Source organism: Elephas maximus, chromosome 7 (assembly GCF_024166365.1).
Source record: "Elephas maximus indicus isolate mEleMax1 chromosome 7, mEleMax1 primary haplotype, whole genome shotgun sequence".
In the NCBI taxonomy this organism is placed as follows: domain Eukaryota; kingdom Metazoa; phylum Chordata; class Mammalia; order Proboscidea; family Elephantidae; genus Elephas; species Elephas maximus.
The window spans coordinates 103,977,946-103,993,070 of record NC_064825.1 but is presented as its reverse complement, the minus strand read 5'-3'; the positions used below and the strand labels follow the sequence as shown (position 1 = coordinate 103,993,070).

General features: G+C 38.6%; 2 protein-coding genes across 2 annotated transcripts; one reads left to right on the top strand and one right to left on the bottom strand.

Annotated features, from left to right (window-relative positions):
* Positions 1-1,059: 1,059 nt before the first annotated feature.
* On the bottom strand, positions 1,060-1,607 carry LOC126079846 (olfactory receptor 4C12-like). The gene is made up of 2 exons (XM_049891210.1): positions 1,555-1,607; positions 1,060-1,519 (listed from the first exon to the last, which is right to left on the bottom strand). Exons 1-2 carry the CDS (start codon positions 1,605-1,607, stop codon positions 1,060-1,062), a joined length of 513 nt encoding a protein of 170 aa, XP_049747167.1.
* Positions 1,608-11,719: 10,112 nt separating this feature from the next.
* On the top strand, positions 11,720-12,646 carry LOC126079854 (olfactory receptor 4C45-like). The gene has a single exon (XM_049891220.1). It carries the CDS (start codon positions 11,726-11,728, stop codon positions 12,644-12,646), a length of 921 nt encoding a protein of 306 aa, XP_049747177.1. The 5' UTR covers positions 11,720-11,725.
* The last annotated feature ends 2,479 nt before the right edge of the window (positions 12,647-15,125 follow it).

Below are 15,125 nucleotides of genomic sequence, written 5' to 3'. Positions count from 1 at the left end.
TTGAAGGATGAGGGCTGCAAAGGGTTATGGTCAGAATTTATAAAATCATGTAAAAGACAGGACAAACATGGAGATAAGTTTCAGATTCCTGAACACTAGGATCCCTTGGAGTGTGAAACAGGGACCATTAGGGAAAACAAAAGGAAATGTCTTTTTGCATTACTGGCTGAAAATTTAAACCATTCGACTTAAAGGACAACATATATTTCAAACCTAATAGATACAGAAAACAAAAAGAAGTCACAGAAAACTCTTTTTATGAACAGTTAGGAAAGGGTTGACGTTAACATTATAAATATGCTAATGTGTGTACTGTGTACAGAAGCTGGACTAAAAATTTTACAAACTACTTTAACAACAACACTCTTAGTTATGTATTATCAGTATTCTTACTCTAAAGACAGGCTTCTGAGGTTTATAAATGTTTTGTCATTTACTCAAGTTCACTGGTAAACATGGGAAATAAGATTCAAATTCAGGTTCAGCCATATTCAGAGACAGAGATCTTAATCTCTCAACAATATTATAGTAGCTTAAAACCAAACCAAACCAGTTGCCGAAAAGTTGATACTAACCCCTGACAACCCCGTGTGAGTAGAATTGTGTTTCATAGAATTTTCAATGACTAGTTTTTCAGAAGTAGATTGCCAGGCCTTTTGTCTGAGTTGACTCAGAGTGGACTCAAACCCCCAACCTTTCAGTTAGCAGCTGAGCACTTTAACTCTTTGCACCAGGGAGGATGCCATAAAGGGTGATGACAGGAAACAAATTTCTCTTGCAAGAAGTACAGCCAGAATGCTGCACAGAAGTGAGGATGGCAAGACTTCATCTTACGTACTTTGGAGACGTCACCTATGTTAAACATGAAAGACAGCAACAGTTTTCTATAGTCAAAGTGGTCATTCGATGCAGATACATAAATATGCAGGGTACAAAGAATTAGATGACCACTGTGATGTGAGAGACACAGGTAGAGAGGACTTTGCACCTCCCCTCCAAGCAATGGGCCCTTAACGAGTGCAGAATGACCACATAGGATACCATCAAGTGGAGAAAGTTTCACAAGCGTATGAATCCACTGTTGGCAGCAACAAAGAGACCAAGGGTACGAGTGTCCATGCAGACAAGTTTCAACAAAGGGTACAAGTCACACATGAAGTGGTCTATGACGTTGGGGTCACAGAAGAGAAGCCAGACTGTGAAGAGGATCTGAATGGTTGCATAGAGATATTCTCTAGTCCAGGCCACTCCCACCAGGAGAATGCACAGCCTGTGACTCATGATGGTCGTGGAGTTCAGGGGTTTACAGATGGCCACATAGCGGTCATAGGCCATCACCATCAACGGGATGATCTCAGTAGCACCAAAAATGTGTTCTACATAGACTTGGGCTGTACACCCACTAAAGGAAATCATTTTCTTCTCATGAAGGGAGTCCATAATCAGCTGAGGAGCTGAAGAAGAAGAATAAATTGTGTCTATCAAAGAAAGTTGGGTCAAGAAAAAGTACATGGGGGAACTGGCTGGTAGTAATAGTAACAACAGTAAGTAGACTAGCTGGTAGTAATAGTAACAACAGTAAGTAGATTCCCTGACAGTGTTACCATGTACAGAAGAAAAATACCACAAACACTCCTTTCTGCATCTTTGGGTTCTGTGTAAGACCTATGAAAATGAATTCAGTCACATTCCTGTTATTCTCCATCTATGTTTCATGGGTAACAAAAACTCCAGAAAAGAATTTTTTACCTGAAAGAAAAGAAAAAGAGAACCAGAGAGGAATCAAACAATCCAAAACTCTGTCTTTTCAGAGTACTACTCTGTCATTCTTTCAGTTGACTCCTTCTCTTACCTGGACTGTCTAGGAACAGGTACCTCAAAACTCCTCCTAGTTGGCCTCTTAGTCTTTTATTATCCTGACATTAAAAAAATCATATGAATGGTTAAATAAATTATGGTATATTCACACAATGGAATACTACGCATTGATAAAGAACAGTGACGAATCTGTGAAACATTTCGTAACACGGAGGAACCTGGAAGGCATTATGCTGAGTGAAATTAGTCAGATGCAAAAGGACGAATATTGTATAAGACCACTATTATAAGATCTTGAGAAATAGTATAAACTGAGAAGAACACATTCTTTTGTGGTTACAAGAGGCGGCAGGGAGGGACGGTGGGAGAGGGTTATTTACTGATTATTTAGTAGATAAGAACTACTTTAAGTGAAGGGAAGGACAATACTCAATACAGGGAAAGTCAGCTCAACTGGACTGGACCAAAAGCACAGAAGTTTCTGGGATAAGTTGAATGCTTCAAAGGTCAGCAGAGCAAGGGTGGGGGTTTGGGGACTATGGCTTAAGGGGACTTCTAAGTCAATTGGCAAAATAAAGTCTATTATGAAAACATTCTGCATCACACTTTGAAGTGTGGCGTCTGGGGTCTTAAATGCTAACAAGCGGCCATCTTAGATGCATCAATTGGTCTCAACCCACCTGGAGCAAAGGAGAATGAAGAACACCAAGGTCACACGATAACTATGAGCCCAAGAGACAGAAAGGGCCACATGAACTAGAGACTTACATCATCCTGAGACCAGAAGAACTAGATGATGCCCGGCCACAACCCAAGACTGCCCTGACAGGGAGCACAACAGAGAACCCCTGAGGGAGCAGGAGATTAGTGGGATGCGGACCCCAAATTCTCATAAAAAGACCAGACTTAATGGTCTGACTGAGACTAGAAGAATCCCGGCGGTCATGGTCCCCAAACCTTCTGTTGGCCCAGGACAGGAACCATTCCCGAAGACAACTCATCAGACATGGAAGGGACTGGACAATGGGTTGGAGAGAGATGCTGATGAAGAGTGAGCTACTTGTATCAGGTGGACACTTGAGACTGTGTTGGCATCTCCTGTCTGGAGGGGAGATGGAAGGATAGAGAGGGTTAGAAACTGGCAAAACGGTCACAAAAGGAGAGACTGGAAGGAGGAAGAGGGCTGACCTATTAGGGGAAGAGTAAATGGGAGTATGTAATAAGGTGTATATAAGCTTATATGTGACAGACTGACTTGATTTGTAAACTTTCACTTAAAGCACAATAAAAATTATTTAAAAAAAAAATTCATATGAAACCAAGAATACCCAGAAAAAAAAAATGAACAATTTAAATAATCACAGTAATCTTTGCAAATTTCCACTTGAATATCAGCAAAGGGAACAAAGTACTCAATGTTGTTGTTAGGTGCTATCAAGGTGGTTCCCACTCATAGAGACACTACATACAACAGGTCGAAACACAGCCCTATACTGTGCCCTACTCACAATAGTTGTCATGCTTGAGCCCATTGTTGCAGCCACTGTGACAATCTATCTCATTGAGGGTCTTCCTCTTTTTCACTGACCCTGTACCAAGTATGCTGTCCTTCTCCAGGAACTTGGTCCTCCTGATAACATGTCAAAAGTACTTGAGACAAGGTCTCACCATCCTCCCTTTTAAGGACGATTCTTGTTCTACTTCTTCCAAGACAGATTTGATCAATCTTCTGCCAGCCCATGATATATTCACTATTCTTCACCAAAACCATAATTCAAAGGCATCAATTCTTCTTCAGTCTTCCTTAATTCATTGTCCAGCTACCCCATGCATACAAGGCGATTGAAAATACAATGGCTTAGGTCAGGGGCACCTTAGTCCTCAAACTGACACCTTTGCTTCTTAACACTTAAAAGACATCTTTTGCAGCAGATTTGCCCAGTGCAATGCATTGTTTGATTTCTTGAGTGTTGCTTCCATGGGCGTCAACTGTGGATCCAAGTAAAATGAAATTCTTGACAAATCAATGTTTTCCCTATTTATCATGCTGTTGTTTATTGGTCCAAAAAAAAAACAAATCAAACCAGTTCCCATCGAGTTGATTCTGACTCAGAGCAAACCTATAGGAAGGAGGAGAACTGCTCCATAGGGTTTCCAAGGAGTGGTTGATGGATTTGAACTGCCACAGAATCCCATGTTTATGGGTCCAGTGTGAGAATTTTTGTTTTCTTTATATTGAAGCACAATCCATACGGAAGGCTATAGTCTTTGATGATCAGTGTTTCAAGTTCTCTTCACTTTTAGCAACCAAGGTTGTATCATCTGCATATCACAGGTTGTTGATGAGTCTTCCTCCAATCCTGATGTTGTATTATTTTTCAAATAATCCAGCTTCTTGGAATATTTGCTCAGCATACAGGCTGAAGAAGTCCGTTGAAAGGATACAACCTGATGCTTACCTTTCCTGACTTTAAACCACATGGCATTCCTTGTTCTGTTCAAACAACTGCTTTGTGGTCTATGTACAGGTTCCTCATGAACACAATTAAGTGTTCTGGAATGCCAATTTTTTGCAATGTTATTCATAATCTGTTATGATTCACACAGTCGAATGTCTTTGCATAGTCAATAAAACAGGTAAACGTCTTTCTAGTATTCTCTGCTTTCAGTCAAAATCCATCTAGCATCAGGAATGATGTCCCTTGTTCCATACCTTTTCTGAATCCAGCTTGTATTTCTGTCAGTTCCCTGTGGATGTGCTGCTACAAACACTTTTGAATGATCTTCAGCAAAATTTTACTTGTATGTGATTTTAATGATATTGTATGATAATATCCACATTCTCTTTGATCACCTTTATTTGGAATGGGTACAAATATGAATCTCTTCCAGTCAGTTGGCCAGGTAGCTGTCTTCCAAATTTCTAGGCATAAATGAGTGAACACCTCCAGAGCTGCATCTATTCGTTGAAACATCTCAACTGGTATTCCATCAATTCCTGGAGCTTTGTTTTTTGACAATATATTCAATGCAGCTTAGATTTTTTTCATTCAATACTATCGGTTCCTGATCATATGCTACCTCCTGTAATGGTTCAAGGTGGATGACCAGTTCTTTTTGGTACACTGTATTCCTTCCATCTTCTCTTGATGCTTCTTGCATCATTCGTTATTTTGCCCATAGAACCCTTCAATATTGCAATTTAAGGTTTTAATTTTTTCTTCAGTGATTTAGCTTGAGAAATGCTGAGCTTGTTCTTCTGTTTTGGTTTTCTATCTCCAGGTCTTCGCACATTTCATTATAATACTTTGTCTTCTCAAGCTGCCCTTTGAAATCTTCCATTCAGCCCTTTTCCATCATTACTTCTGTACATTTTAGCTACTCTATGTTCAAGAGCAAGTTTAAGAGTCTCTTCTGGCATCCACTTTGCTCTTTTCTTTCTTTTCTACCTTTTTAATGATGTTTTGCTTTCTTCATGTATGATGTCCTTGATGTCATTCCATAACTCATCTGGTCTTCTGTCATTAGTGTTCAATGGGTCAAATCTATTCTTGAGATTGTCTCTAAATTCAGGTGGGATACAGTCAAGATCCTATTTTGGCTCTCATGGACTTGCTCTTTCTTCAGCATCAACTTGGACGTGTATATGAGCATTTGATGGTCTGTCCCACAGTTGGCCCCTTGTCTTGTTCTGACTGATGATATTGAGCTTCTCCTTTATCTTTCCACAGTTGTAGTTGATTTGATTCCTGCATATTCCCTCTGGCAAGGTTCACATGTATAATTGTCGTTTATGTTGTTGAAAAGAGGCATTTGTAATGAACGAATCATTGGTCTTGCAAAATTCTATCATGCAATCTCTGGTGCCATTTCTGTCACCAAAGCCATATGTTCCAACTACTGTTCCTTCTTCTTTGTTTCCAACTTTTGTATTCTAATCACCAATAATTATCAATGCATCCTGATTGCATGTTTGATGAATTTCAAACTGAAGAAGTTGGTAAACATCTTCAGTTTCTTCATCATTGGCATTAGTTGTTGGTGCATAGATTTGAATAGTCTTATTAACTGGTCTTCCTTGCAGGCATATGGATATTACCCTATCACTGAAAGCATTATGCTTCAGGATAGATCTTGAAATGTTCTTTTTGAGATGAATGCAACACCCATTCATCTTCAATTTATCATACGTGGCATAGTAGACCATATGATTGTCCAATTCAAAATAATCGACACCCGTCCATTTCAGCTCACTAATGTCTAGGATATCAATCTTTATACACTCCATCTCATTTTTGATGACTTCCAATTTTCCTAGATATATACTTCATACAGTCCACATTCTGATTATTAGTGGATGTTTGCAACTGTCTCTTCTTATTTTAAGTCATACCACATCAGCAAATAAAGGTCCCGAAAGCTTTACTCCATCCACATTATTAAGGTTGACTCTACTTTGAGGAGGCAGCTCTTTCCCAGTTGTCTATTGTGTGCCTTGCAACCTGGAGGCAACTCCTTCCCAGTCATACTTTGAGTGCTTCCTAGCTTAGGGTCTCATCTTCCAAAGCTACATCAGACAATGTTCCACTGTTATTCATAAGGTTTTCACTGGTGAATTTTTTTTAGGAGTAGAGTGCCCGGTTCTTTTCTCTAGTCTATCTTAATCTAGGAGCTCTGCTGAAACCTGTCCACCATGGGTGACCACAGCTTTTGAGATCTATAAATTTATTATAATTTCATAGCTTTAGGGAAGAAAATTGCTGTTCCCATGACTAGCTCTAATAGAATTTAAAAATAGGTATTTTAAAGATTGGTATATAGCTCTATGGATACACAATGGAAGTATAATTTAAATCCTAAAAGTATAGAAGTTTTGTAACAAAACTAGTGTATTTCTTGAGTGAAACCAGACTGATACTGAGCACCAAATTTTGATCAAAACTCTCAAGATTAGAGAGCATCTAGAGGGATAAGAAGCTCAATTTCTTTCCAATTAATTTTTAAATTTGTAGTTCTTGGGAACTTTTTCTTGTTTAGTAGTTGGGGGACCCTTTGTGACAGAAAGAAGAAAACAATGGTTGGGCTCAATCTAAAAACTGAGGAGTCTGCAATCAACAAGACACATGGCAACAATTATTATATTTCTCCCAAATTTGAAGTTGACATAATTTATCCAAGCATGCTTACAAAAATCAGTTGTATAGTGAGAGTCTGTGATTCATAGACTAAAAATAAATTGGAGACAACACCACAAAAATGTGTTTTATATTAATTAAGCATATAACTGAGTTTTTTGTTTCATTTTGTTTTTTGTTTTTGCCATTTAGTGGGTTCCTTCTCATGGCAACTTCTTGTGTTTCAGTGTAGAAGTTTGTTTCACTGGGTTTTCAATGGCTGTGCACTTTCAGGAGCAGATCACCAGGCCTTTCTTCTGAGGTGCCTCTGTGTTTGAATTACCAATATTTTGCTTAACCTTTTGTGCCACCAATGGACTCCAACTGTGTATAGGTTTACATAATTAATGACAGAATGACATGTGCCCAGCATCCATCACAGTGCTTGACATCTATTTATTGTATAAATGAATACATGAAAGATTGAATATTCTCCATGAAAAATCTGAGCTTAAGACATCAATAGAAATTTCATTTCTGTGCTCTCCAATCCAAACTTTGGAAAGAGCTACTGAATCTTCCTTACTGGCAATGTAGTTAATATTCATGCCCAACTGAACTGAAACTTCAACTTCACTGGTATTTTAATGTCTGTTTAATACCTTTACATGGCTACCATGTTGGCAAACTGGAATTACCATTTGTGAATTAGAAGTATTGAAAATAATTAGCTAAATAGTCACCATTAACTAGAGCTGTGGCTAGTGAAGAAACAACTCTGGGACCGGGCAGTCCTGAGAACTAAAGGTTTTGTGTTTTTTCTCTGATGTTTGAGATGTTGATGCCTTGAGGCCTGCGATAAGATGTCCACAATTTCTGAAGAAAAAGTATTATGTATTTTGTGCTGGCATTCACTAGCAAGAACTAAGGAAGTTCAGGTTAAAGAATCTAAGACAAGAGAGCCTCCTCTGAGAGCTTGTACCCTGAATTCAGACTTCTAGCTTCCTAAACTGTGAGAACATAAATTACTGTTCCTTAAAGCCATTCATTTGGAGTATTTTTGTTACAACAGCACTAGAAAACCAAGACGAGAAGTAAGTGCCCAACCCCTTCCCTCATCATCTACTTAGACCAAAGAACAGGCTAGATTCAAAATACCAAGGGAGAGGGACATATTGTGAGTGATAGTGACAGCCAACAGAGAAGCAAAATTATTGACTACTAATAATAGAATGAAGGTGTTGATTCCCATTTCTGGTCCTAGACTTCAGGAAAGTGTCAGTTTGGTTTAAAGGTAAAGGTTGATAATGAAGAAACATGATTCCCAGCAAGCTTGTAGCCAGCTCTTAATTACCTCAGAAGCTAAAGGAGAGAACGTAGCCATGGAGCCTCCTTTCCACAGTGTTTCTATTTCTCTGTCGCTGGTGTCTTTATACATGAATGATTGTTGGTATATGATTTCCTCTCTGGCTACTGTGTGAAAGCATGGCACCTAACTCTAAGTCCCCATAACTCTCTCAGTGTAGGATAGGAGGATAGGCTGTTGTTTTCAGTTGCCATAGAGTCGGTTCTGACTCATGCTGACTGCAAGAGTAGAACTACTCCATACGGTTTTCTTGGCTGTAACCTTTACAGAAGCCAATCACCAGACCTAGCTTCTGCAGTACTGTTGAGTGGGTTTGACCTGCCAACCTTTAGTTTACCCTTCAGGCGGAAACCTCAAATGGAAGGTTATATTCTCCCAAACACTTCAGGAGAGTCTGACATCAAAGTACTCATCCGCAAGGACGTTAATATATTTATGACTTTTAAATCACTCAGTCTCTGGTACCTGGGAATCCTGCCATCGAAGTCCCCTCAGTCAATCATTAAGAAAAATATCTCAGTATAGTAAAGCACAAAACCTTGAAGACTGATATTTCCATTCTCAGGACAACCATATCATTTAGATCAGTCATATTTTCAGAGAGAAATCCATTCTCTGAACTCTGGCCTACTCCTAAATCCAATCACACATCCTACCGCAAGTTTACCGATGCCACAATGAGCAGCTCAGCCTTATAAAGTATGTTTCCAACTTACTCTGCCAAGTCTCATCCCAAACTATAGCCACAGACCTATCTTTAACCCAAGCTCAATTGAATTTCAAAAACTGTCCTCTCAAGATGTTTGTTAGTGCCAAGTGGGAGTAATTGAAAGACTTTGGCTGATGCTCTGCCAAAGGTTCCACCAAGGCCAATTACTAATGCTCTAATGATTGAGAGGTCAGTGCATTGCCACAACCTACACTGTTTGACAGTCTACTTAAACATCTCTCTAGAGTCAATGAAGAAAGAATTACGAAGAAGGGCCTGTGAGCAAATGACAGCAACAGAATCTCATATGAAACAGCCCAAGATTTGCTTGGGAGACATTGCTCCCAAATTTAGTGGGTTTCTGAGGAAACAGAGTTAGAAAGAAGGTTTGAAACAGGAATAAAAGAAATTCTCTCCATACTGCTTATGGACTTTTGGAGGACCAAAACCTTGGCAGAGTTGACTTGAGAAAATAATGTTCAATCAAGTGGACTTGATTCACTTATACATGTTATAGGTCGATGTACTGACTTTTTCTAGTTTGAAAACATTTGCATTATTCTCAAGGTTTTAATTTGTACTGAATATGAGATTTGAAAAATATATATATATTGAAGATTCACTTATACTTCCAGGAGAAGCCAAGAAAGTAAGTAGAAATTAAATCCTGAAGCAATTGAATTTCCTAACAAAAATAGCTCATTTTCTCAGTAAATCCAGACTGGTAATGGGAACCAAAAATAAGTTAAATATCCAAGATTTGGAGAGATATCTAAAGAGATAGGAATCTCAATGTCTCGCTTGTTAGATTTTGGTTTGGAATTTCTTCCTAGAAATGATTTCATTTCAAGCTTATGAAGTCTATTTGTGGCTGGGTTACAAATGTCTGGAGAGGAAGATATCAAAGAATGGGCTCAATCTAAAAACTGAGGATCCCACAATCAACTAGACCCAGGTCAGTGATAATTAAAAATTTTTTTCCAAAATTTCAAGTAGATTAACTTAATTTAGCCAAGTTAATTCCACTGAAATAGTTTTTGTAGTTAGAGTCTGTGACTTGTAGTTCAGTATTTCTGTCTGAAAATGAATTTGAACACAGTGACATGAAGTTATTTTCTGATGACATCTTTGCATCTGATTAGAGATTTACATGAATAATGGCAGCATTCATAGTCGCCACTCTATTCCCTGTCTCTAGTACACATCTGGTCCATACTAAGCTCTAAAAATAGGCTTGTTAAATAAACAAATAAAAGAATAATTGATCTGTCTCCATAGAAAAGCTACACTCAGCCTATCAATAGAAACCCTATCTGTGGTGTTGCCAATCCAGGCTCCTTTAAGAACTATTGAAGTCATTTTTACAACATCCTGGTCAACATTTACATCTCATCAAGAAGACTGATTAACCACATAGTCACAAGAGCCATGGATAGAGGAAAAAACTCAGGGACTGAGCTCTCGTGGAAACTAAAGATTTTTCCTTCACCTTTACTGAAGGTGAGAGGCCCATGACATCGAATTTTGCGTCCAAAAAATTTTAAAGAAAAATACATTATTTTGTTTTTGCAGGTTGTGGGAAGGAAGTAAAAAAGGAGAATGAAATATCTTATGATCCTTTATAACAATAACATGAAAAAAGCATGTACTTACTCTAAAATCATGTACAGATCAAAACAGAATGTATTGTTTATATATATATATGTTCAATATTTTAGCCAGTTACCAATGAAGCTTCGAGATCATCTTAGTTGATTAAATTTGTTCCTAAAGGAAAAATGTATCATCTTAGATGGCCTAGTGTTTTATCTTGTCAACAGGAAACTCAGGGGAAAGTCATGATTCACTTAATTCCATCCACAAATTGCAAGTGGAGAAAATGTGTCTAATCCAGAGCATGATTCTATATGTTGTGAAGACCTAATGCATGCAAAATTGATTTAAAAAATACTGTGAACTTTTCAGAGGACTTCGCAACACTTACATGTCCGTATACAAATATGAATTGGTAAAAAGATTGATAGTGAAGTATATGGCCATGTTGAGCCAGATAGAACATGCGGGGCTATTGAATGTATGCTGCCTAATCAGCTGTTATAAAGATCACTCCGGGGCATTCTGAAAGAAAAAAATGTCCATCTGCAGTTCTGTCCGTATCTGTATGTGCATGTGCACTCATTTGACAGAAAGGAATAAGAGATTACAGAACACAGCTGACATAGATATAACACGTTTTGGCAAGTTCATACCTAATACATGGTTGACTTGTAAAAGAATCTAGTGCTCATATTCCTATCAATATTCATGCCAATAGATAAGTATAACTTCCAAAATGATTATTATTGATGAAATTTGTCACCAAGACTGAAGTAAAGCAAACTCTACAATCTGGGAGACTTTTAGAGACAGAGAGGGAGTTTGGAAGCCAGTCACAAATCATCACTCATAATAACACCTTGCTTTTACTGAGATGTTTGTGAGGCATTGTTACTATTTGATGAATATAAATTAGGAGAAATTAACCTAATTCTGTTCTTCTTTATGACTAGCTGCAAAATGGCAGAGGTGAGGGAATTGTAGTTCCATCAATCCCAGAGACCAGGACTAAAGAGGTGATGGAATATTTTGCTTTTGCATTAAAAATATCATCACTCAGAAGTACTGTGATCTGATCAAATGAGTCACATGCCCTCAACTCCAGCTGCATTGGTAGAAAGGATGAGCAATGTAACAGAATTCATTTTGCTGGGCCTGACTCAGGATCCAAAACTACAGAAACTCTTATTTCCTGTGTTTTTAATCACCTACCTGATGACACTAGCAGGTAATCTGCTCATCTCAGTCACTATCTTCATCAGCCCAGCCCTGGGATCTCCCATGTACTTTTTTCTGTCCTGTTTGTCCATTATAGATGCTTTGTACGCTTCCTCCATAGCTCCCAAAATGATCTTTGACTTGATCTCTGAGAAAAACACCATATCCTTCATTGGCTGCATGATTCAACTCTTTGCTGAACATTTTTTTGGCACAGCTGAGATCATCCTGTTAATTGCAATGGCCTATGACCGCTATGTGGCCATCTGCAAGCCCTTAAACTATGCAACCATCATGAGCAGGCCTCTATGTAGTTTTCTGGTGGGAATGGCTGGAATTTTGGGGTTTATTCATGGAGGGATCCAGCTTTTGTTCATAGTTCAGTTACCATTTTGTGGCCCCAATGTCATTGACCATTTTATGTGTGATTTAATACCTCTCCTGGAACTGGCCTGCATGGACACTCACACTTTGGGACCCCTGATTGCTGCCAATAGTGGATCACTTTGTTTACTCATATTTTCTATGCTGGTCACTTCCTACGTCATCATCCTGCACTCCCTGAGGTCTTACAGCTCTGAAGGGCGCTGCAAAGCCCTCTCTACATGTGCCTCTCATGTCACTGTTGTCGTCTTATTCTTTGTACCTTGTTCATTCCTATACCTAAGACCCATGACCTCCTTCCCTACTGACAAAGCTGTGACAGTATTTTGCACCCTAGTAACTCCTATGTTGAACCCTTTAATCTACACCCTGAGAAACGCAGAAGTGAAAAATGTCATGAAGAAGCTCTGGGATCAAATCATGAAAAATGGTGACAAATAAATCTTCTGATTAAAATAATTAGAAAAAAAATCTTGATTAAACTTGGGAGAGTAACTTCTCTGGATCAATTGGTTTTAGGAGCCCACATGTTGTAGGCAGGGCTGACTTTTCCATGAGGTACAGCAGGCACAGTGCCTAGGGTCCAGGATACTTTAAGGGGCCCAAGAAATATTTCAATTTTTTCTAAAATAAGAAGACAAAGAAGAATATACTCCAACTTGGATTATATTCCTCTTTCTACCAGTGCAGTAATACGCATCTGCAGTTTTAATATTTTTTATGGAGGTTATGGCCAGTGAAGACAAAAATCTGTAGAGTCCACAAAAGTCATAACGTGGCCTTTACTGTGGGTATGAAGCACATTAACAGCACTATTCACAAATAATATTTACACACAGTACTATAGCTAGAGACAGCACTGGCTTTTTTATAGCTAGAGAGGAGTTTTATTTTAAAATAGGAAAAACAATTTATATGAAAAGAGTTAAGAATGCAATGGACAGAGTCTAAAAGAAAGACTTTCATCAAAATGTAATTTTTTTTTCTTTTACTTGCCTAAGTTTGAGAGGTCTAAATGCTCTTCCACCATAGAAGTAGAAAACATTTTAGATATGACACCCACTAGAAGAGAGCATTTGCATGCAAATGTACTTTCTTAAAATTGCATCTCCACCATTCCCTGCAGTCTACAGTTGTCTAGAGAAATTATTGGAAACAGAATTGCCTGGAGCAAAAGAAATGTAACCAATAAATTCTGTAGAGTTAAGACAGATGTAATATCTGTATATTAAAATCTGATTTTAGACACAAAGGAAAAGGAGGCCCAGAAAACAAAACAGCAGTGGTAGGAAATTACCAGTGATGTAAGATCAAGTTTGTGTCATGTAACTGGACAACAGGAATCCCAGGTCTAGATTATAGAAAAGAACTATACCAAGAATGCAATGAATTACTGAGAGATTTAGAAATAGTCACATGATTTGAAGTCAAAGATGTTGATCTAATAGGTCTAATTTCTCATCTTGTCTCTGGAGGTGATTAGCCTTGGAAATGTAAACAAGTAGGTTCACCTCTCTCTACCTGTTTCTTCTTCTGTAAAAGGAAAATTATATTACATATTTCCTTAAGTGTGACAAGATAATGATTTAAATTGGAAAAACGACTCACTTGAAAAATAGTCGAAAATGCTCAAACTGTGCAGACTTCAGAGATGCCCCCCAGGGCTTGTGGTAACCTTTCTCTGTTTCTGACAGAGGAACCCAAGAGCACCACTACAGTCCCTTGATAACTGTGACCATGGCAGGACCAATGTATGTCGCAGTCTCACTTCACTCAAAATATGTCATAAATGTCATCCATTTCCTAGTAAGTCAATGTCAGGGTGGTTTATTATCTCCGCCACCACCCTCTGTGAGTTTGTTGTGCTATGGTGGTGTGCATGGTGCTCTGATACTGAAAGCTACAGCACCAGTATTGTAGATACCAGCAGTATCACCATGATGAACAGGTTCCAGAGAAGCTTCCAGACTAAAACAAACTTGGAAGGAAGGCCTGGTGATTAGTTTCTGAAAATTAGGCAATGCAAACCCTGTGGATCACAACAGAATATTGTTCAAGATAGTGAAGGAAGATGAGCCCCTTAGGATGAAGGCTCTTAAAATACACAGTGGCCACAAAAATGAACTTGAGTTTATCAATGATCATGAAGGTGCAACAGGACTGGGCAAAGTTTCACTCTGCTGCACATGGCATCTCCATGAATCAGAGCCAGCTAGACAGGAAGAACAACAGCAATTATCTCAGCAACAGCTCCTAAAAGACACGGTGGCCAGGCCTCTGAGAACTGAAGGGTGAGCCCATCACTAACTCACTATTCTGGGATAAAAATGGTCTTAAACATAGCTGCAGTTAGAAATGAGGACACTGGAGGGAAGGACCATGAGATGCCTTCAGCAGAACTAATTTCAAAAGCACACTCACTAATGATGGATCCTGCCCTGTTCTGGTCCTCACGAAAAAGAAGGGATAGCCGAGTGCCAGGGACCAAAAGACTTATCTCTATACAGAGCTTGTGACTTCCAGGGAAAGCTCAGAAACTTGTTTTCAGGAGGAGATTTCTAAACCAGGCATTAGACAATCACATGATGCTGGCATTTCCCATGTTCTCAGGACTTTAAGTCGGGTCAGATCTCACAGATAATGCTTTTTAAAAAAAAGATGCTTCGTGGACTCCAGACTTCCTGGAGCCAGAAAAGTTGGAAGAACCCCTGAAACTATTGTCCTGAGATAAACTGTAAACTTTAAACCAAAAATATCCCCTGAAGTCTTCTTAAAACCAAACAATACTTTAGCTTAACTAGGAAAAAAAATCTGCCTTGAGCACTATGATCTTTTAAGAACTATCTATATGGGATCAAACTGACAACAGCAACTCAAAAGATTAGGTAGGAAACTTAGGGGGCAGTGAATTTATGTTATT

Excerpts from the sequence above, each read along its gene's own strand:
- LOC126079846 (XM_049891210.1), bottom strand. The coding sequence starts at position 1,607 with ATGGTAACACTGTCAGGGAATCTACTTACTGTTGTTACTATTACTACC. Across the intron at positions 1,520-1,554 it reads GTTACTATTACTACCAGCTA|TTCCCCCATGTACTTTTTCT; the intron begins GTCTACTTACTG and ends ACTACCAGCCAG.
- LOC126079854 (XM_049891220.1), top strand. The coding sequence starts at position 11,726 with ATGAGCAATGTAACAGAATTCATTTTGCTGGGCCTGACTCAGGATCCA.